Source organism: Lissotriton vulgaris, chromosome 11 (genome assembly GCF_964263255.1).
Source record: "Lissotriton vulgaris chromosome 11, aLisVul1.2, whole genome shotgun sequence".
NCBI lineage: Eukaryota > Metazoa > Chordata > Amphibia > Caudata > Salamandridae > Lissotriton > Lissotriton vulgaris.
The window spans coordinates 178,394,215-178,417,526 of record NC_141699.1 but is presented as its reverse complement, the minus strand read 5'-3'; the positions used below and the strand labels follow the sequence as shown (position 1 = coordinate 178,417,526).

The 23,312-nt window shown below is 46.2% G+C and overlaps 1 protein-coding gene across 2 annotated transcripts in view; it reads right to left on the bottom strand.

Annotated features, from left to right (window-relative positions):
* The window catches only part of PTPN11 (protein tyrosine phosphatase non-receptor type 11), a 582,335-nt gene that overhangs the window by 205,924 nt on the left and 353,099 nt on the right, over positions 1-23,312 (bottom strand). For both annotated transcript variants that reach the window (XM_086943082.1, XM_086943081.1), the window contains exons 7-9: positions 20,735-20,831; positions 8,565-8,644; positions 7,241-7,399 (exon numbers count right to left, since the gene is read on the bottom strand). In XM_086943082.1, the coding sequence (XP_086799208.1) occupies positions 7,241-7,399; positions 8,565-8,644; positions 20,735-20,831 (336 nt within the window). The remainder of the gene's footprint in view (positions 1-7,240; positions 7,400-8,564; positions 8,645-20,734; positions 20,832-23,312) is intronic.

The following is a 23,312-nucleotide window of genomic DNA, read 5'->3' as shown; positions in this document are numbered from 1 at the left end:
AGCTCTTCACCAGCTTGCTTGTGGCAGAGTTGTATTGTCTTGGCAATCCATCTTGCTATGGTGTTCTTAGTCACTGGTCTACCCAGGAAACTCCTTGCGAAGGACACAAAGAATTGTTTCGTCTTCCTGTGTTCTTTCGTCCTTTCTATATAGTGCATTACTGCCCGCCTTGCGTCCAGGGTGTGGAGTGCCCTCTCCGCGCTTGACGTGGGCTTCTGGAAGAAGCTAGGTATCTGGATACTCTGGTTCATGTGGAATTTAGACACTACCTTGGGCATGAAATGCGGGTCTGTCCTCATCACGACCATGTCACTGTGTATTTGTATGTATGGTTCTTGCAGCGTCAAAGCTTGTAGCTCGCTTACTCTGCGTAGCGATGTTATTGCTACTAGAAAGGCTGTCTTCATTGTCAGCATTTGTAGTGATGCTTTATGGATGGGTTCAAACGGTGGCTTCATGAGTTCTGTCAGTACCACGTTTAAGTTCCATGCCGGCGGCGGCATCCTCTTGGGTGGCGCTATTCTCTTCGCTCCTTCCAAGAACCTTTTAACTACTCTGGAAGTGAAGAAACTTCTCCCTGTTTCTCCTCTTGTGTATGCCACAATCGCCGCCAGGTGAACCCTCAGCGAGGACGAGCTTAGTTTAGCTTTGATTAGGTGCGTGAGGTATCTAAGTACTGTAGACTCTCTCGTCAGTTTTCTCTGCAAGTTCTTCCTATGGCACCACTGCGTGAACCTCTTCCATTTTTCCCCATAGCACTTGCGCGTGCTGGGTCTCCTTGCTTCTCTCAGCACCCGAAGTGTGCTCTCTGGTAGTTTTAGATGTGCGAACTCTAAGTCCTCAGGAGCCACGCTGACAGGCTGAGGCTTTCTGGTTCTGGGTGTAGAACTTGTCCCCCTTCCATGGAGAGAAGGTCTCTTCTTTTTGGGAACTTGTGTGCTCTGCCCTGCGACATCTCCATAATCTGAGAGTACCATGTCTGCCTCGCCCATTGGGGAGCCACCAGGATGAGAGTCATGTTGCTCGACCTGCACTTGTTCAGGACTCTGGGGATCAGTGGCGTCGGTGGAAAAGCGTAGGCAAATTTCTTTGACCAGCTTATCCATAGGGCATTCCCATGGGACATCGGTTCCTGTTCCCTCGATGCAAAGTGTTGGCATTTTGCATTCTGGCGTGTTGCAAACAGGTCTATTGTTGGTGTGCCCCACCTCCTGAACAGTTTCTCTGTCTCCTGGCTGTTCAGCTCCCATTCGTGGGACACCGACGCTTGCCTGCTGAGCCAATCCGCTCCACATTGTCCTTCCCTGGCAGGTGTATGGCAAGCAGGTCTATCCTGAGTGGGATCGCCCATTTCCATATTTCTTGAGCCAAGCTGGACAGGGGGAATGACTGAGTCCCCCCTTGCTTGTTGATGTAAAACATCGTTGTGGTGTTGTCTGTCTGTATCATCACCCTTTTGTTGTAAAGGTGTTTTTGGAAGGCCTTGAGGGCCAGCAACACTGTTTTCAGTTCCAGGTAGTTGATGTGCTTGACTGCATCTCCTGGGTTCCACAGACCCCTCACTCTGAGCCTGTCCATGTGTGCACTCCATCCTTTCTGGGATGCGTCTGTGGTGATGGTCACAGTTGGGTCCGGTGGCGTTAGAGGTTTCCCCATTGTTATATTCTCCTTCGTCCACCATTTCATCTCCTCCTGCACATTGTGCGTAACAACCACTAGATCTTCCCAACTCCCTTCTGCTTGTGACCATTGCTGTTGCAGCCACTCCTGTAGTGGTCTCATCTTTAGACGAACATTGGGGACCAGGTGGATGCATGACGCCATCATCCCCAAGATCTTGCTCACCGTCCTCACTGTCAGAACTTGCCCCCTCTGGTAGTGACGTTTCTCCCTCAGCAGGCTGAGTGTTCTCTTCTCGCTGGGTGTTACTCTGCATTCGACCGTGTTGATCAGGGCTCCCAGGAAGATTTTCACTTGTTCTGGGTCCATGGAGCACTTTCTCCAGTGGATGGAGAAGCCCAGGTTTGTGAGCGTTCTTGTGACCTGTTCTGCGTGAACGTTGCACCTCGTGTAAGAGCTTGCTTTCACGAGCCAGTCGTCCAGGTAGGGGTACACATGTATACCCTCCCTTCGTAGGTGTGCGGCCACCGCCGCGAGGCATTTGGTAAAGACCCTTGGCGCTGACTTGAGTCCGAAAGCCAGGGTTGTGAACTGGTAGTGGTCTTCGTTCACCTTGAATCTTAACATGTGATTGTGTTTCCTGTTCATGGGGATGTGCTGGTATGCGTCTTTTAGGTCTATGGTGGTCAAGTAGTCCCCGGCCCTTATTTGTGGGATGACCTCTTGCAGGGAAGTCATCTTGAACTTTTGAGTTTTTACGTAGGTGTTCAGGAACCGTAGGTCCAGGATGGGTCTTAGGCTTTCGTCCACCTTTGGTACTAGGAAGTAGTTTGAGTACACCCCCTTGTTCCGTTCTCTGTGCGGGACTGGTTCTATGGCCTCTTTGAGGAGCAGTTCTTGAGCTTCCTCTTGGAGCAACTGCAGTTCTTTGCCCTTGTGACTCTTTCTCTTTGGCTTTCTGCTTGGTGGATATCTTTCCAACTCTATGCAGTATCCGTGCTGTATAATGTTTAGTATCCACTTGTCTGTGGTTATTTTTCTCCACTCGTGTAGAAAAAATCTCAACCTTCCCCCTACTGGTGTTGTGTGTTCTCTTGAGCCGTGTCCGTGTGAGCCTCTCCTTAGCTGCTGGTGCTCTCCCCCCGGAGGGTTTGGGTGGGTGAGCGCCTCCTTCCTCATGGAGTCACTTTTGGGGGGGTTGATCACCACCTCTCCGTCTCTGGCCCCGTCCGTTTCCTCTCCCTCGAAAGGACTGGCCCCTATTCTGGGAGTTCCAATTCTGCCTCTGTTGACCCTGGTGCCATTGGTTGTCGCTCTGTTGACCATGGTGGTGCGACTGTTACGAATGTGATTGCTGGTTTCCACCTCTACCATTTGGTCTCCTTGTGGGGGTGCCTCTCCGCATCCCCCTGAATTGTAGGGCTCCCATCGATTTGGCTGTCTCATTGTCTTTCTTCAGCTGAGCCACTTTGTCATCCACTGATGCTCTGAACAGCGTTTGCCCGTTGAAGGGGGTGTTCAGGATGTTGTTCTGCACTTCTGCCTTGAAGCCTGATATTCTGAGCCAGGCTTGCCTTCTCTCAGTGATACCTATGGCCATCAGCCTGCTTGATGTTTCTGCCCCATCTAGGGCTGTCTTCAGGCATGCGTTCGCTATGTCCTTTCCCCCCTCCACGAGGTGGGCTGCCCTCTGCCTGTACTCCTCAGGCATGTGTTTCAGCAACTGGCTCATCTCATCCCAGTGCTGATATTGGTGTCTATTCAGGAGTGCATTGGAGTTCGCCATCCTCCAATGCATAGCAGCATTTCTTTCTATTTTTCTTCCAGTCAGGTCCATCCTCCTGCTTTCCTTATCAGGTGGTGGCCCAGATGTCGTTGGCACGTTGGCCCTTCTCCTGGCCGTTGCCGCGATTATAGAGTCAGCTGCCACGGTGCCCTTGATATAAGGGGGGTCCTCGGAGGAGAACTTGTATTTCTTCTCCGTCCTCGGGGTCACTGACCTGCATGTAGCTGGTTCCTTGAAGGCTTCAGTCCCTTGGGCCGTGACGCTCTTCAGCATGGGCAGGAAACTGCTTTTCGTCTGCGAGGGGAGCAAAGTTTCTAGCAGGAAATCTGCCTCTGTCTGTTCCTCCTCCCAACTTCACATTGTAGACTGCTGCAGCCTTCTTGACGACCTCGTAGTAAGCCCCGATGTCTTCTGGCGGCGAAGGCCTCGAAGGGTAAGTCTCCACAGGTTCCTCGGGGTTATCGGCCTCGAGATCCTGCCATTCTTCCTCTAGCGACGCCGAGGATTCTGAGTAGTAGCTCTCGCGGAGGTAATCTCCTTCCGAGCGGTAGAAGTCCTCCTCTTCTCCCTCATCTGTGGGGTTTGGAGTTTTCGGCGGCTCCTCGGCCTCGAAATCCTCCTGCACCTCTACCTCTTCGGCGGTCGCAACGGTTTTCGAGGGAATCGAGTAGGTCTTCGAGGGAATCGAGTAGTTCTTCATTTTCTCGTCGAAGTCTCTCTTCCTCTGGAGCATACTCTCCATTTCTGCCTCGAGCCTTCTTCTCTTTTTCTCCATCTCTGCTGCTTGCTCGGCGTCGAGCTTTTCGGCTGGTCTTTTCGACGGTACCTTCGACGTCGAGGCCATTCTGAGCGTCTTCTCGCTCGAGGGTCCCTTCTCGAGGGTCTGCTTCGACGACCTTTGCTTTTCGCTGGTCTTTGCCATCTGGGAGTCCTTTTCGAAGGATCCGCTAGGCCTTTCGGAGGATGCAGCTTCGGACGTCGAAACTTTCGTCGCCGGCGCTCCTTTCGAGGACTTAGCCTCTGTTTTTCGGGGTTCTCCCTCAGGCTTTCTTGGCCCTGACTGGGTTTTCGGGGTCGTAGACTCTCCTACCTTTTTTGAAGGTCTCACATCGGTCTCTACGACCGTGAAGTCATCTGGTCCCTCGGAGATGTTTTCCTCTTCGTCGGAGGAGGCACCCAGCTGGTAGAGGGTCGGCGTGGTCCCTTTCCCTTGCATCGTGTGGTGGGCCACCCTCTGTCTCTCTCGAATTCTCAAAGTCTTCGGCGTGAAGATTGAACAGGCGTTGCAATCCTCGCTGGAGTGGTCGATCGGCAGGCAGAGGTTGCAGACCGGATGCTGGTCCTCTGCGCGTACTTGTGGTGGCAATTACGGCAGAACTTGAATGGAGTGTTGTCCATGTGCTCGCTCAGGGGGCCCCCTGCGCGCGCCTTCTCCTTGGCCGTCGAATATCACGAGGTTTTCTCCTCTTTCTTCGTTCTGGCTCTAGGAGGTCTTCTTCTTCGACTTTCCTTGGTCCTTTTTCCTCAAAACTTGGTGTATTTCCTTCTTTTCTCCTGAAACTTCTCCGGAGCTTCATGCGACGATCCAGACCTAACAGCGGAAAAAAGAATCTGAAGATGGCGCCCAAGGGTGGGAGCTTCCGCAGGAAGCGTGCCGACGTCACGAAGGTGCACCAAATGGTGGGACGTCGACGCCCACCTGGGCTACAAAAAAAAAATTAAAAAAAGAGAAAAAAGACTACGAATCCGGACCCAGCCACCAGATCGCGGAATAATGCACAGCATAGTGAATCCAGAAAGATTCACGCTGCAAAACTCTTCCTTCCTCCATCTCTCCTTTTACTCATCTCGAACATCATTTTACTACTATGATTTCCCAAATAACACTTTCTAGACTCTTCCCTCTTCTATCCCTCCATTATCCAACTAACAGACTTGCATGTCCACCACTAAAATTAAGGCATATTTCCCTATACTAATCCTTTTTGGGTTCCGTAATTGTATGCTACTCGCCGAAAAGCACTGTGACGCCTCCTCAGGGGTAGTAAACGCTATATAAAAACAATTACAAATGCGTGTGGGGACTTCTATGGGAGACCTGACTTGCAGTGAGTTGTTGGTCTATTCCTGGTGAATGGAAACACCGGGATTAGACCTGAGTTCGGTACAAAGAGTTTAAGAGATGGGCATAATGCAGTTGAAGGTAAGGTATGGTAAGGGTAGAGAGACAGCTAACTGTGGGAGGGCAGAAACATTGTAATGCACTGTAATGGTATTTATATAGACATTTTCTATCCATTGTAAGGTCCAAAACGCTTTTGGATGGTCAAGCAATTAAGTACTATGTCTGGAATGCATGGCTGGCAAAGAGCACAGTCCTAAACGCTGTTACAGAATTCTACTTCTAATAACAGCAAGCTCATTACTTTGCAAACTAAGTGATTGGGGGGGAAATAGCCTTAATAGATGTTACTACGGTATATTTATGTGTGTTAAAATCTATTCACTTAACATTAGGCTAAGAATGGGGCCTTAACATAAATTTGAGTTCCTGGTTTCATTCGCATAAAGCAAACAGGTCCCGTCACGTGCTTTATGTGGCTTGATCTGAAACAAAATTTTCAATTTCTTGGCTGCTCCAAATTACCAGTGGTTACAGTTATGAGATAAAACATTTCATGTAGAATGACCTTGATGTGGCTTTAGTTTTCGCATGAACAGTGTTCCAAAACCAACGTATACTAATGTTTGTCCTTGCTTGAGTGGGTGTCCCCACCAGCTCCAGAGGAATGCTATGGAAAGAAACCTTTATAAGTTCTCCCTGCTGAAGGTGGGGGGAGGGCATGCAGTCTTCTGGGACATTTAATTGAGGACTCCTCAGTCTGCAATAGGTGTGATCGCGTACTACATTCACTTGGTAATAAACAGCATAATACTTTTATACAACAAGGCAGACAGGGAGCTCCAGGCTAATAAATTAGGCAATTAGTCGTATGAGATCACTATGTTTTATTAATAATAAAACTATAAAACAATATTCATAACCTCACAAGCTATCTATAGTATGGTGATAATCATAATTCATATGATCCATAAAAACTATCAAAAACAAAAATCAAAGTGTGTGTTTGTACTGATTTTAGGAATTCCAGGTGGGGTTCCTTTTCAAGAACTTGCAACAATACAAGCTTCTCTAAACAACCCCACGCTCATGTAGGCATAACCCGAAGAAAGGGGTAGAGAATGCTTGTCTGTTTTCCTTTTCTTCACAGAGACTGACACCACCTTTGAGGGCTAGGAAAATCTATCAGATGCGACCCCCAAGAGAAGAGGCAGGCCCAAAGCAGGATGCACCTAGCAGGAACAGATGACAATATGACATGGTATACTTTATTGATCCATGGTATACTTTAATTATCAACTGAAATGTTACTGATATATCCCAAGCAGAGACCGTGGACCCTCTGGGTAAAAAAACAAGTATTTGTATGGCAGCCGGCACGTCATATGCCCAGTGATGGAGAGAGAACCGATTGGAACAATGGCCTTTGATACAACTAATCTTTAAATGATCTGCACAAACTGAGAGTGTGTGTTTCGCATCTAGTATTGGATAACATTAAAGCCATCTAGTAGAAGGTAATGTAAACAACTTTCTTAGAGTAATCAGGTAATGAACTATGATACCATATCAGCAAATGCTAGTTGGTTGGTTTAACAAAGGTCAGTAAGCATTTATTTTTATCAACCCATACATGTTTTCTAATGGTTTGCAATGTGTGCCTTAACATAGAAAAATTTATGAATGTACATGCTTATGTAAATGTCTAGTACCTTTCCCCTTTCAACTTCTTTGGTGGTCATGACGATTACTCGAGAATTTTCCTGAAAAACCATCCTCCAGAAGTCATTGACTGTGTTCTGCAAACACCCTTGAGTGGCAATGTAACGCTTCCTGGGCTTAGAGTTGTTGCATTTAGAATCTCCTTCGGGCTAAAAAAACAAAGGAGAGGAAATCCATTGAAAGTTACATTCTGAACTTTAATTAGAGTGCAACATTCATTGAACAATATTTGAAAATGACTATGATTACGATTTCTATAAATTATATCAATGACAAACATGTCACACAGCTAAATAACTGTAAAATGTGTTGTAATAAATCTTCTTCCACAAAGTTTCAGCAGGCAAAACATGGATTTGCGGTCCTGTAATGACATCGGAGCCAGCCATACTGCAGATTAAGGCTCACCCACGCAAAAAGAAAAGTGTGGGAGGATTGTCATTTCTATATGACCTAGTTTACATAATCACATTTGAGATGCAATGTAAAAATCGTCTTAGAAGAAGTGGTCTGAAGGAGTTAAGCCTCACACTGACATCTTCACATAGGCACATCCACTCTCTCCATACAAGGATCCCGCACTATGCGTGCTGACATTGTACACAGAGCAGGAAGCAAGTCATCACACCAAGAAAAAACAGTGAAAGCACAAAATAACAATTGCTTGCCTTAAATTCCAACCACAGCTGAAATGCTTTCACTTTAAATACTCAAATCGCCTCTCCTGAGGAACCATGCACCATACATTTTCAAAACCTGTGAAGTTTAAAATGCAATCAACAATGACTGGTGGTAGAGGCGGAGGTCGGCTGACTCTTGTGTTGAGTAGCAGTGACTCAGACGTACAAGGGTGCTGCAACACACCTACACACTAACAAGAACATTTTAACCTTTCAGCAACTAACCGTGATATAAGTAGATGCCTATTCTGTTTGCACAATCTATTTCGTACACCTTCAATTCTTATTAAAAGTACAAATTAAAAAAAAAAAAAAAAAAAAAAACGGGCACTGAAAAATAAGAACTCCTAAGTCCAAAGGCTCTACAGACCCTGTCAATGAGATACAAACAGTATTTTTCTTATTTCCAAAAATCTAACTTTGGTAAAGTTAAAAGATACAAATGTTGTTTTCCTTGTCTGGTTTGTATGGCACTACAGTCCGCTGCCCTGCCACCCTTAACATTTTTAATATCAAATTTTGCATTACCATAAACTGGCGAAATGCCTGCATCTCAGCAATTGTAAGATAACTTTTAAATTTACTGTAGTCTATTTTGTAATAATAAAATAAGAACGCAAACAACAGTGCTTACCATAATGGTGTTAGCATTGATATAATCCGATACAGCCTCGTTAGGGTCTCCGTCATGCAGAATAACTCTGGTGTGATCAACTAATCAGAGAAAAAAATACACATGAAATTACCCTTTTTAGCTGCAGGTTAATCACAGGGTTGCAATACGTTCTACCCATCTATTTGTCAGCCCAGGGGCCCAACTGTGTCTAAGTGAAAACACAGAGTGTACAAATAATAATTCAAACAAGTAGATTAAAAAACAACAACAATATAAAGGCATGAACCGCATTAATATTAAACTGTTGTTATCCGCAAATCTAGCCAATCTCACTTTGCACCTCTTTTGGACAGGTTTAAATTTCTATGGTAACTTCTTTCATAGCTAATTTGGGGTCAGCTGCTAATAGCAGCAAGAGATTCAGCTTCTTGTTGTATGTACATACTTTCAGATGGTCTTTAAATCTGCAGTCCATAATGTTGTAGTCTGTGCATTTTGACATCATTCTTTCATACTCCTTTTGTCAAAAGATGATAAAAAAATACTGTGTGCATTTACAATGGTTCCAAAATCCAGCACTTTAAATAGCCCAGCCACCTTTCATGTCACTTGTACTGTACATGTACTGAGCAGAGGAAGTCTGTAGAGCAGGCACATAAGCAGGTAAGAATATAATATTGATTTCAGGGCTCTACAACACTATTTCTTCTGTAGACCCGAAATAATGAAGATGATAATCAAAATCATTATCTCCATGCCTATAACCAGCACTGACAACACCTTTCCACCTGGATAATCATAATGCATAGATTTTGAATCTGTGAATTCTAAAGCAAATTACATTTTATGTTTTACGGAGGCACTGAGATCAATAGAAATAAGGGGTTTCACAGAGTATGGAACAGTGTTTTAATTGCATATTCCCCATAATTTGGTAGGTAGCAATGTGGAATATGGCCTTCACTGGAGTGAGGGAGCAGATGTGAAGGCCACCAGTTACATCTGTCCCAAGATAGTTTGAAAACTGCATGTTACGGAGAAGTCAAAACATGCTTTAAATAATTTTAAACTTTTCATTTAAAAAAAACCCACAGACAAAATATAGTAAAACCCTGCTCCTGACCAACTTTCTTCTTCACTTGTCAAAAACGTAAAAGCAAATTAACAAGCGTTCCATGGTCAATAGCAGACACTCTTTCAGACACAGGAGGAAGCATCTGCCTCATTGTCCCTTGAGACTAAAGGCACCCACCACCCAGGAAAGATTGCATGCGGACTTTCCATGTTAGGAAAGAAACTCCTCAAATGAAGGCAGACATACCACAGCATCTCAACACCTATGACTTATTCTTCTCCATGAGTGTTCTAAACAATCGATCAGGATCTGAATACACATTTCTATTTGAAACACCACAGTAGATTTATAATATAAGTGACTTAATAAGCATACTCAACAGACTATAACAATGTTGACCCTTCTCTGATGTAAATGAAGAACCTCCCGACGGAAGCAATATGGCAGTCGCGTAGTTGTGGCCGATTTGCAGCAAGCAGTGAGGACATGTGTTGAATAACCCCGATGGAAAACGCTGTGTAGGCAGCCGTACGGGAGCTTGTCATACTGGTGATCAGATGTATGCAGATATTACCTGCTGGGTGATCTTGCGGGGTTCAGCGAGCCGTCTCAGCGAGGCAGCAGCTTTGGTCCGGGCTTTTCTGTCTCCCTCCTGCTGGTTCTCCGGAAGAGCTGGTGGGCGGAGCGGCTGGAGGTCGAGTTCGGAGCAGAGCTCAGAGGAAGCCGTGTGAAGTGGAGCGGGCGGAGGTCACGGAGCCCGAGGAGCGCGCCGAGTTCACGGAGGAGCGAGAGACAGCGAGGAGGGGTTATGGCCCCAAAAACTAATGCGGGGGCTAAAGCAACTTTAAAGAAGAAGGCTGGGAACGACCTGGTAGGGGCAGCAGGAGTAGCGGGAGCAGAGATCGAAACACAGCTGAAAGTACAGACGCCCTTAAAGGAGCCGGGGGAAAAGGGCAAACAAACAACTGTCAGGACCCGTCAGGCTACGGCCTCTATTGCGGAGATGTTTACCGGAAGCGGTAAAGAGAAGGGGGGCAAATTAACTGAGGCTCTGAACACGGGGGACAGTGTGGATATCCAGGAGGTGGAGGGGGCTGGTAAAGGAACTGTAGCCTGCTCTGGCGATGGTGTTAGTACTGATGTCAGTGCTGGTAGTCATGCTGGTAGCCAAGCCCCCCAACATGGCGAATGTACCAAAACCCCGGTAGCCGAAGGTACTCCCATAGCCGTTGTAGGGATTGATAACCCGCTGGAGGACATATCCGGCTTGGTTACTGGGCAGCCGCTTGTAGGAGTTGAAGATAAGAGCAAGGAGGGAGATGGAGACAGAGTCACTATTCAAGAACAGGCTGGCCCTGTTTCAATACTAACTATGAACCAAGAGATCCAGTACCTCCCGCATACCCCAGAAGCCCCTACAGGAAATACAGGTCCCCTGGGTGTAGAAAGTGCTAAAGGCACCCTGGTTCCCGAGTTGGACAGGGAGAAGGTTCCCAGCGAGTGCTTTTTCTCAGTATCGGAGGAGGCGGACTGGTCAGAGGAGGAAGAGGAACGCAGTTCCTTTATAGACGATAGTAATGTGGAATCAGACAGTGACCCGGACCAGGAACGTCCAGCAACGGCAGTGAAATCCACTACCCTTCCGAAAGTGCAGGAGCAACCTCAAAGGGGTCTAAGCTGGGACTACTTATCTACAATGCCGCTACATGGGAGCCCTAGTCTGGAAACAACTCAACTTTCGCTGCTGGAAGCAATTCACCAGGAAGTCATAGCGCATAGGGAGGAAACACGGCAGGATAACCGCAAGTCTCAAGCAGCGATGAGGAAAATGCAGGGCGTGGTGAGGAAATTGTCCAAAGCATGTGTCAATGTGGGGGACAGAGTGTCGAATCTGGAAGAAAGAGTGGTCTAAACAGAAGCTGAGGTCGCCGCTGCCACTAGTAAGGTAGAGTCCCATTGTGCCCAGGTAACAGACATTCAATGGAAGCTCGAATATATGGAGAATAGGCTCAGGAGGAACAATCTAAGGGTCCTAGGTATACCCGAGGGGTCAGAAGGTTCGGATGTAAGAGCCTATGTTATCAAACTTTTTGCATTCCCTGAGCTAGCCAGTTCGAGTTGGTCTGGAGAAATCCAGAGGGCACATCGTACCCCATTCAAGATACGTCGCAATGCGAAGGAAGGTGATAAACCCAGGGCGATCTTAATCTTCCTGGGTAACTTTGTGCTGAGACAGTCTATCGCCGAAAAAGCAAGACCAGATGCTAAAACAACTAGTGAAGGTGTGTCATTTTTTGTCATACCACGGTCGAGAGACGCTGGAGACTGCGACAAATGATCAAGCCTTTCCAGGATAGGAAAATGCAGGCATATCTGATAAATCCAAATCCAGCACAGCTGAAGATAATTCATGAAGGGCGGACACAATATTTTGCGTCAGAAATCAAGGCGCAGGAATATTTGGACTCTGTGGGCAGTTAATTTCTTCTAAGCTATCTCCTTTTCAAGCTTTTTTCTCGATCTTTTTGCCCTGTTTTTGGATGCCCTCAGAATTGTATAGTATAATCCACATATTAGAAGTACGGCTGATTGTTTCACTATAACGCTATTAGGGGCAACGAGGTTTCTTAATGAAGTAGTAACTAAGGTAGTCCTCACTACTTTATTGCAATCCATCACGGGCACAGACTATGTCTGAGCGCTTCACGAGGGAGGGTGCAGGGTTCAGGAGGCTAAGGGGGGGTGGGAGGGCAGAAGCAGGGAGGGGCAGGCGGGGGCAGGAGGTTGGGTGGTGGTGGGGGGGGGGGCAAACGTAAAAAAGAGAATTTATGACACAAATGTGAATGTAATTGTATTCAGACAGTTGAAACAAGATCCATGTTTCAAATATGTTTCCAGTATGATAATCTGGTTGGTTGAAGAGAAGGAAGTATGTAGACAGAAGTATGTCCAAACTTAGGATTTGTTCTCTGAATGTAGGGGGCCTTAACGACTGGAAAAAAAGAGGAAGATTTGAGGAATTTGTAAAATCCGTACAGATGGACATCTTGTGTCTACAAGAAACTCACTTGCCTTGGGGGAAAAAACATTGGTTAAATCTAAGGGGCTATGAGATCCTCTCTTGTTCCTCTCAAACTTCAACTATCAGGGGGGTGGCTATCATAGGAAAGGTGGGTCTGGGAGGGGTTAAACGGTCCAAGGCAGATACTATGGGCAGATGGCCATTATGTGAGATGAATATAGGTGTAACCATCTGCGGGATATATGGGGCAAATAGCGTTGATCCTGAGATCTTTGACTGCATGGAAAAGGAGCTGACGTGGTGGTTAGCCCCCATTGTGGTTTGCGGGGACTTGAATATTTCAGCAGATTTTGTGGGGGGAACCGTATATGCCCGACATAAACCCAGGGTTTTCCGTGCAGTCTGCTCAATGATGCAATCGCATGGATTGAGGGACGTTTGGGGGAACAGCGAACCGGGGAACCCTAGGTTTACCTATTTCTCACACCCATTTCAGAAATACTCCAAATTAGATTACTTTTTTGATCACCGCCACAGAGTTGAGCAGGGTCAAAAATTGTAAACTACCAATGATAATCTCGGATCATAATCCTCTGATACTAACGATGGATACCAATAAACCGGTTAAAAAGTACAGGCCCTGGACCTTCGACAGAAAGCTATTAACTGATAGTACCTATGTGGAGTATATTAATAAATGGTCACAGGCTTTCTTTGACGCAAATAGATATAGCGCATCACGAAACACTGTCTGGGACAGTTATAAAGCAGCTTTAAGGGGAGAAACCACCAGCTATACCGCCCAAATTAGGAAAAAGATCAGTTTAGAGAGGGAAAAATTAATGAATAAAGTGATGGAGGCCGAGGAACAGCATAGTAAAGATACCTCTCAGGGTAGTGGGAGTACAGAGAGCCTAGAAAGAGTACGTTCTATCAAAGCAGAGATACAGAATCAATTGGCAAAAAAAGCAGCCGCGGAATACCAAGCGCAGAGAGGCAGGCTTTATGAAACAGGGGAACAAGCAGGGAGGGCACTTGCACTCCGTATTAGACAGGTTGCCTCCAAAAATGTAGTTACGCGCATTGTAGAGCAGGACTGGAGCTATGAGGAGCCGATAGAAATCTTGAATGTTTTTAAAAGGTATTATCAAGCACTGTATCAGGAGGAATTAACTGCAGAGATCCCAAGGGCAGAGCGGGGGGAGTTGGGAACTAAATTGGTTGAGGGTGATAAAGAAACCCTTGAAAAAGATATCACCCCGGATGAGCTATCAGTGGCCTTACAAGATCTAGCAGCAGGGAAGGTTGCGGGCCCCGACGGCATACCCTTAGAGGTATATAAAAAGCTATCAGTTGAAATATCCCCACTCCTACTCGATTTATTTAATGGGATTATAAATACGGGTGAAATCCCGGAATCATGGAAGAGCACCAATATAGTGGTGTTTCATAAAAAGTGGAAGCCCAAAGAAAATCCAGGCTCATATAGGCCCATATCCCTGATAAATACGGACAACAAACTATATGCCAAGATTTTGGCAATCCGGTTGGGGAGGATCATTGGGACCCTGGTTTCCCCCTGGCAGCATGGCTTTATCCCGGGTAGGGGTACTACGGACCATATTAGACGGGCAATTACGCTGTTCAACATCCATGCTGCTGGGGGGGGGGGTTGCAATGGTCCTCCTCGATGCAGAGAAAGCATTCTATGCAGTTCACCCTACGCAGTGAACCAGATCTATTCAAGTTCCGCAAACGGCTGAAGACCCTTCTTTTTCATTAACATGCACATTCTGACAGTTGCTTCCACCCACCCGTCCTAAGCGCTACGAGGCCTCAGGGCAGAAGTGCGGTCTATAAAACCTCATTACATTTGACCGCGTTAGGTGGGACTTTCTGTGGGAAGTGCTTGAGGAAAGGGGGGTTGGATCAAGATTCCGGAAGGCTATTCAGGCAATGTATTCGAGTCCTGTTGCCAAGATTCAAATGATGGGTGAAAGCTCTGAGAAGATCTATATCACACGTGGGACGAGGCAGGGGTGCCCGTGTTCACCCATCTTATTTGTGCTTTATATAGATCCCTTAATACACCAGATAATGGATAACCCTGCAATTAAACCTGTAGTTACTAAGGGATTCGAAACAAAAACTTTGGCATATGCTGATGATTTGGCGGTCATCTCTACAGAACCCAATGCAGCTTTGCGGGAAGTGGTTAATATCACTAAGTTATTCGGGGAACAGTCAGGATATCGTTTATTTATTTATTTATTTATTTGGTATCTAGCATATTTTTATTCTGGATGTGTTCTGCCAGTGTAATTATTGCGATTTTAATTTATTTGGATGTTTTGGGACCGGCAGCATGGAAGCCGTCAGCCTCTTGAAGCCGTCAGAGCACACTTGATGTTCTTGTAGGATACGTCTGTTCACATACAAGATTCTCTGTCTCCTACTGAGTTGTTGTATTTCGAATTACTGTTTGGCATCATTTCTGGTTCTTCTTGAGTGTCAGATAGCCTTCCAGTATAGTCATGTTTTCTTCAATACCCTTCATCTTGTTACAAGTTCAGGAATCTCCTCTCTTTACCTTTAATCTGAGGACACTGGAGGTGTAGCTCCAGCCGCTCTCTGGAGCTAAGGAGTCTGCAGGGCCAAATCAGCGCAGACACCTGCTCAGAGCCCTCTCCCCCTCGGCCTGGGACGGTGAAGATAACAATCCGAGGCCGGGGGTGACGTCCGGGGTCAGAGGGTGAAGGTCACCGCACAGACCGAGCATCCTTCCACCCCTACAGCTGCTGGAGCCGAGGAAGAGAGGATATCGTTTAAATGAGGGAAAGACCCAGGTGCTTTGCTCTAAGAATATAGTCAAAACAGATTCTAGGTTTGTCGACTCGTGCTGTATTTAGGGGTAACGATTAACGCTCAGCCGGAGCACATCATCAGAGACAACTTCACCACTCTAATTAAATCAATGGAGGCAGATTTAACAAGCATTGGAAATGCAATAGGTCTCGCAGCATTAGAGTTAGTGCTTTTAGAATTGTTTATGGGTTTTTTTGTAAATCTTTAGCATTTTTGTTTCCTGTAGCCAATGCTAAAGAATTAAAAAAAAAAGCCATAAAAATTTTTAAAAGCTCTAACTCAAATGCTCCGAGACCTATTGCACTGTGTGAGGGGTTGAGGGTGAGTGAGGGTGAGTGAGGGTGAGGGTGGGTGAGGGTGAGTGAGGGTGAGTGAGGGGTTGAGGGTGAGTGAGGGTGAGGGGTTGAGGGTGAGTGAGAGTGAGGGTGAGTGAGGGTGAGTGAGGGTGAGAGTGAGGGTGAGTGAGGGTGAGAGTGAGTGAGGATGAGGGTGAGTGAGGGTGAGGGTGAGTGAGGGTGAGTGTGAGTGAGGGTGAGGGTGAGGTATTGAGGGTGTGTGAGGGTAGAGGGTGAGAGAGGGTGAGGGTGAGTGAGTGTGAGGTGTTGAGGGTGAGTGAGGGTGAGTGTGGGTGAGGGTGCGCTGGAAACACTTAAGGAATTAGGACAGTGACCACAAAGGAACATACCGCGTCCATGCTAGGCACATACATGAAAACACGGACACGTCAATACGTTCACAGCACTTCATCAGCAAACAGTTTATTGCAATGTGAGGAGCGAGGCGCTTAAAAAAAAATATTAGTACAGAATGCGTCCGTGAAACCAAGCTAGCTTTGGGGAGGAACTAGAAGCGCGTGGTGACGTCGGAGGTTTCAGCTTACAGCTCATATGCACAGAGACTGTAACTCCTAAGCGCTGTGCTGAAAAGGCGTCACCTATTACACCAATTTAATAGAGCTCAACTAATGGCTTCGGGAGAATGAAGGGCTGTGTCGGCCCTGCAGGGACTCGACCTAGTGACCTGTAGGTCACTTCACACGCCCAGTCATCCCGCCAACTCGATGACGACATTTCAGCTGTAACCAGACACACGTGAGGGGGTAAGGTTGCGAAACCTAACAGCAAAACACGAGCACCATGGAGGGGACTGCCCGTCACAAAATTCACACTATCGCCCAAAACAATAAACCATATGCGCTGGAAACACTTAAGGAATTAGGACAGTGACCACAAAGGAACATACCGCGTCCATGCTAGGCACATACATGAAAACACGGACACGTCAATACGTTCACAGCACTTCATCAGCAAACAGTTTATTGCAATGTGAGGAGCGAGGCGCTTAAAAAAAAATATTAGTACAGAATGAGTCCGTGAAACCAAGCTAGCTTTGGGGAGGAACTAGAAGCGCGTGGTGACGTCGGAGGTTTCAGCTTACAGCTCATATGCACAGAGACTGTAACTCCTAAGCGCTGTGCTGAAAAGGCGTCACCTATTACACCAATTTAATAGAGCTCAACTAATGGCTTCGGGAGAATGAAGGGCTGTGTCGGCCCTGCAGGGACTCGACCTAGTGACCTGTAGGTCACTTCACACGCCCAGTCATCCCGCCAACTCGATGACGACATTTCAGCTGTAACCAGACACACGTGAGGGGGTAAGGTTGCGAAACCTAACAGCAAAACACGAGCACCATGGAGGGGACTGCCCGTCACAAAATTCACACTATCGCCAAAAACAATAAACCATATGCGCTGGAAACACTTAAGGAATTAGGACAGTGACCACAAAGGAACATACCGCGGCCATGCTAGGCACATACATGAAAACACGGACACGTCAATACGTTCACAGCACTTCATCAGCAAACAGTTTATTGCAATGTGAGGAGCGAGGCGCTTAAAAAAAAATATTAGTACAGAATGCGTCCGTGAAACCAAGCTAGCTTTGGGGAGGAACTAGAAGCGCGTGGTGACGTCGGAGGTTTCAGCTATAGGGTTTAGAGTATTGGGAAAGGCAGAGAGGGGTGATGAAAACACTGGGCAAGAAGAGGGATGACTAGGACGGCAGATGGGCACACGGAGTGGAATACGGGACAGGACGGGGTGATGAAAATACATGGCAAGAAGAAGGGAGAGAACAGAGCTGTGCAGGGGGCGCGAGGAGTGGCAGACAGGGCACATAGTGGGAAACAGGGGGCAGGAAGGGGTGAGAACAGAGGGGTGCAGGGGGCAGCAGTTAGTGGCAAATGAGAAAACAGTGGAAAACATGACAGTAAATGGCGATAAAAACACAGGAGAAGGAGAAGGGTGATGAAAACATCGACAATGAGTGGGGGGAGAACAGATGGGGACAGGGGGCAGCAGTTAGTGGCAAATGAGCAAACAGTGGAAAACATGACAGTAAGGGGTGATGAAAACACAAGGAGAGGGCGAGAAGAGAGGGTGGCACATGTGTGCACAGAGAAGTGGAACTCAGGGGGCAAAAAGGGGCGATGAAAACACCAGCCAAGGAAAAGGATGAAAGCAGAGGGAGGCGAGGAATGGCAGATGAGTACACAAAGTGCAACACTGGGGGCAAGATGGGGTGATGAAAACAGGGCAAAAAGAGGGATGACTAGAGGGGGTGAGGGGGCAGATGAGCACACCGAGTGGAACACAGGAAGTTGGGATTAAAATACAGTGCAAGGAGGGGATACAAGAACAGAAGGATGCTGGGATGGTGGATGTGTGCACATAGGAGTGGAACACGGGGCAGGAAGGGGCGATGGAAACAGGGCAAGGAGAGGGCTGAGAACAGAGGGGGGCAGAGGCAGCGATATGTGGCAAAAGAGTACACGGGAACAGTTGGAAGTGATAACTAGAAAGCAGGGTAACCTGACCCAGGAGGGGGGAGGAGGGAGGAGAAATGCGTCTCGGCCGGAGCAGGGGGCGGAGCAGGGAGAGCGGGCTTTGGAATGTAATTCACACGGCCGGCCGGTGGTGAAACTGAAAGCATGGCCGGCCGGCCGTGAAAGCCTTTGATGCGGCAGGGGAAATGCGAGACGGCGGGAAGGGGAGGGGGCGGAGCGGGTAAACCAAGACGGACGTGCACGCGCTTTTAAGCTCAATGCGCATGCGCATTGAGCTTAAAAGTCACGGGCACTGCAAGGAATCGCCACGATTCCTTGCAGTGTGGATAAAGAGTGGATAAGTCCCAATACTCTCGCTTGCTCGATGCGCATGCGCATCGACAGGCGAGACCTAAAAAGGATGGACACACTACATCTTTCAATAATAGGGCGCGCCAACGTTATTAAAATGACTATGTTCCCAAAGATTTTATATAAATTTCGGGCTATCCCCTTTCTGATAGAGGAAAAACTTATCAAACCAATAGAAGCCATATTTATGAATTTTCTGTGGCAATATGGTAAAGTCAGAAGATCCTTAAAATGTATGTACCTGCCACAGGAAAGAGGAGGTTTGGGATTGCCGAATCTTAGGTATTATCACTGGTCCTGTCTCCTGACGCAGATGGCAATTCTATTTGATCCTTTGGTAAATGAATCAAACAGCTTCAATAGGCAGGATGTCATCCCCTCTATCTTTGAGTTGATATTAGGTAGGGAGGCAACCGGTGTATTACTAAGGAGAACAGAGAGACAGTACTATAAAAAAGCGAGGTATAAAACAATGGAAAGTATTTGGGGGGTGTGGGTAGTAGTGCAGAAATTCCTGGGAATTCCCAGATTCAATCCGCATACGCCCCTCTGGTACTCTGGCCTAATCCCTAACTTGTGCAATGATGGTAGCTGGAAACACTGGGAGCGTCAGGGTATTTTGACACTGGGGCAAATCATAGTCAGGGATGAGATCAGATCCCTAGAAGATCTTAAACAGAGATATTTCCTCCATGGTAATCAAGACTATAAGTACGCCCAAGTGGCTAATATAATTAAATCAAAGAGGCCCCGTATTATCCTAGGCAATAGGTGCAGCATATTGGATTACTTGAAGGGGGAGGGCGAAGAATCAAAGGAATCTATAGGATTTTCATGGAGGAAACTCAGGATGATATGGAAAAAACTGAGACAGCATGGGCCGCGAAACTGGAAGATCAGGATATGGACCTTGATAGGGCACTATCGATGGATAAAAGATTCTTACGCTCCTCTAATTTGAAAGCACAACATTTTAAAAGACTGCTTAATTTATATTACAGCTCTCTAAGTTATTTGATTCGGGTAAAAGGTTAGATAACAGATGTCCCAGATGTTTAAAGGGTCCAGCTGATCTCATACATATGTTCTATCAGTGTGAAAAACTTAAACTGATCAAAAAGGAGATCGAGGTATTTTGGGAGGGGCTGCTAGATGTTAAAATAAATCTATTCCCAACATTGATGATTGCAGGATGTGAAAGTAAACTTGATCTCAATGCTGAGACTGAAACTCTGGTATTCATCTCTACAGCTGTACTCCGTATTCTAATCTCAGCTGCTTGGAAAGATACGGAGGCTCCAACATTTCACAATGAGGAGGCGGCTCTGTATGAGCTTAAGGGTAAAAAAACACGAGATATTGGTCTAAAGGTTTGGGCTCCCATGGCTGCCTGGAGGGCTACTAGGATGTAGGAGCTGGTTTGTGGGGCTAAACTGTTAGTGTATGATAATGTATATAATGGACAGCTTCTCGGTTTTAAGGTCCCACGCTAAGTAATCAATTAATCAGATTTTAACTAATCGGTTTTTTAATGCTTCTCTCTATTTTTATTTTTTATTTTTGTATACTGCTGGATAAAATTTATTTTAAATGTATTTATAATTCTCTGTATAATAAACTTAATGCATTTACACATTTACACTGTGTCTGGTAAATTCTCAATAAAAATAAATAAATACAAAAAAAAGTAAATGAAGAACCTCATCAAATAAAATTGACTTCATTCGGTAAAATCAAATGTGGAAGACAGAAGAAAAAGTGGCATTACATAGGTTCTTCTGGAGTTCTCGTTGTTAGAATACACTGCAGTATGCCCTGTTGACTATTATTAGTACATTAGCATAAGTATAATCAATAAACTTGATATTTTCCTTTTTTAATAGCCAAGGAAGTACAAAAAGACTTGCTCTCTGAGAGTTTCTCTGGCAAAGTGCAAATCATGTTTGAACATGTTCAGTCAGTTCAGTCAGACCAAGGGACCAATTTATTATAGCACAAAATATATCTAAGAAATGCAATACATACATGGCAAAATATTCTTGTATCGATTCTTCCCTTTGTTCTCGGGTCGCTGTCCCTCCTTTCGGCTGTACAGAAGTTTGCATTCTTGCTGCTGTAACGTCTAGACAGAAATAGTGGTTTGCATTTTTAGTTAAGAAAACACGTGTGTGGCTTCAAAGATTCATCATTATAGCTTTTATGATACATTAATTACAATAAAGCCATTAAAAAACGTTCAGAATTAGTCACTCAACATTCCAGCATCTCTCCAGTATTCACAGGTCATGGTATTGCTGTGGATGCTCTTGGCCACAGCCAGAAAAGTTTTCTAATTTGCCTACTCGTCTATTGTGGTTATGACATTAGGCCTTTTAAAGAACGGCAAACTGCATAGGAATAAAGAGGGCACATGTAGTGCAGTAAGTCACATGCCCATGTCTTGGTTCAATACCTTGCATTTGCAGATCAAGTGATCCTACATCAAAAGGAGTAGTTTCTGTCCTGTAACTCCAGTTCTGTAGTAGGGGTATCTCTGTTATAGTCATAATCTAGTGAATAGTCCCGCCCATGTGCGTGGACCCCAGCAATCAAAAATAATCTCTTAAGTTGTCAAATCATGCAGGCACTGCAAGACACTTAAGAGAGAATTTAAAGACAAATAATGCAGCCTATATCCAAAGGCTACACTGTCCAGTACTTCAACTAGAAATTCCACCAAACAACACCACACACAACACAGCCTGCAGTTTCTACCATAGAGAAACTTGCCTCCACCAGTAAAAGACTCTGGAATGATAGAGAGGAAGGCATGGACAGACAAGCCCCATAGGCTGCCATTATGTGGCTTAAATAGGATACTGTGCCTTTAAGAGAACTTTCCAGAACTTTCTCCCAGTATCCCAGAATGCATAGCAGGTCCCTCTTACTTTCAGTTCTTTTTGAAGGTGTAGCACGCCAGACCTGTAGCATTCGTTACATGAAGAATTATCTCCACCGGGGAGGAGGGCGGGCGCTTATGACTATAACAGAGATACCCCTAGTACAGAACTGGAGATACAGGACAGAAACTACTCCTTCTGTAGTAGGGGATCTCTGAGTATAGTCATAATCTAGTGAATAGAATTGCAAGCCCATCCCCACACCAAAGCGGCGGTGGAGAAAGAAATTAACACCACTATTGTGCGAACAAATTCCGCAGAGAAGCCTGTCCAACCTGAGCATCTGCCCTGGCATCAGTGTCCAGACAGTAATGCTTAGCAAAGGTATGAACCGACTTCCAAGTGGCTGCTTTGCAGATTTCAGCAATCGGCACGTTACGGAACAAGGCTGTCGTGGCAGCATTGCCCCTGGTGGAATGAGCCTTAGGCTTACCTCCTAAGGTCTTATTAGCTTTTTGGTAACACAATTGTATGCAGGATACAATCCACCTAGAAATGGACTGCTTAGAGGTAGCAAGACCCGTCCTGACTGATCCATAATTGATAAACAACTGGTCGGACCTACGAATATCTTGGGTTTTATCCAGATAAAATTTCAACACCCTCCTCACATCCAGGGAATGGAGAGACCTTTCCGCTGGAGATGAAGGATTCTGAAAAAAAGTAGGCAAAGTTATGGTCTGGTTGACATGAAAATCAGAAATAACCTTGGGAAGAAACTTAGGGTGAGTACGCATAACAACCTTAGCAGCATGAAATACAGTATAAGGTTCTTGGCAACACAACGCCTGAATTTCACTCACCCTGCGGGCCGATGTAATGGCCACGAGGAACGCCGCCTTCCAGGACAGGTGCTGCAACGAAGCCTTATGAATAGGTTCAAAAGGCTCCTTCATCAACCTGGACAGCACCACATTCAGTTCCCATGAAGGCAAAGGAAGCCTGACAGGAGGGAATACTTTCTTCAAGCCTTCCAAAAAGTCTTTGATCACAGGGATATGGAGGAAGGAAGTCTGTGAAGGGCATTTCCTGTAGGCAGTCAATGCAGCGAGATGAACCTTAATGGAATGAACATTAAGTCCAGACTGCTCCAAATGTAGAAGGTAAGGAAGGATGACATCTTCCTTGCACGTCGTCGGGTCATGGTTCTTAGACTGGCACCAGATACAGAACCTCTTCCACTTGTAAGCATAGGAAGTCCGAGTGGAAGGTCTCTTAGACTCCTTCAGTATGTCCTTGCAATCCTCGGGCAGATTCAGATGGCCATATCTCAGGAGCCATGCCGCCAAACTCAAAGACGAGAGGTTGGGGTGTAACATCTGTCCGCCGAACTACGTGAGAAGGTCCGGCCTGCACGGCAGCCGAATGTGAGGAAGGAGAGACCGGTGAAGTAGGTCCGTGAACCACCACTGTCTGGGCCATTCTGGGGCAATGAGTATCATCCGAGCCCTGGACCGGGCCAGATTGATGAGCACCGCCGGAATAAGGGGAATGGGAGGAAAAGCGTACAGAAAGCTGTTTGACCAGTTGATCCATAACGCATTCCCCAGCGTTCCCTGCTGGTAGTACCTGGAGGCGAAGTCTCTGCATTTGCTGTTTTCGGCGGTGGCGAACAGATCTACGTCTGTAGTTCCCCACCTTGTGAAGACTTCTCCTAGTACTTC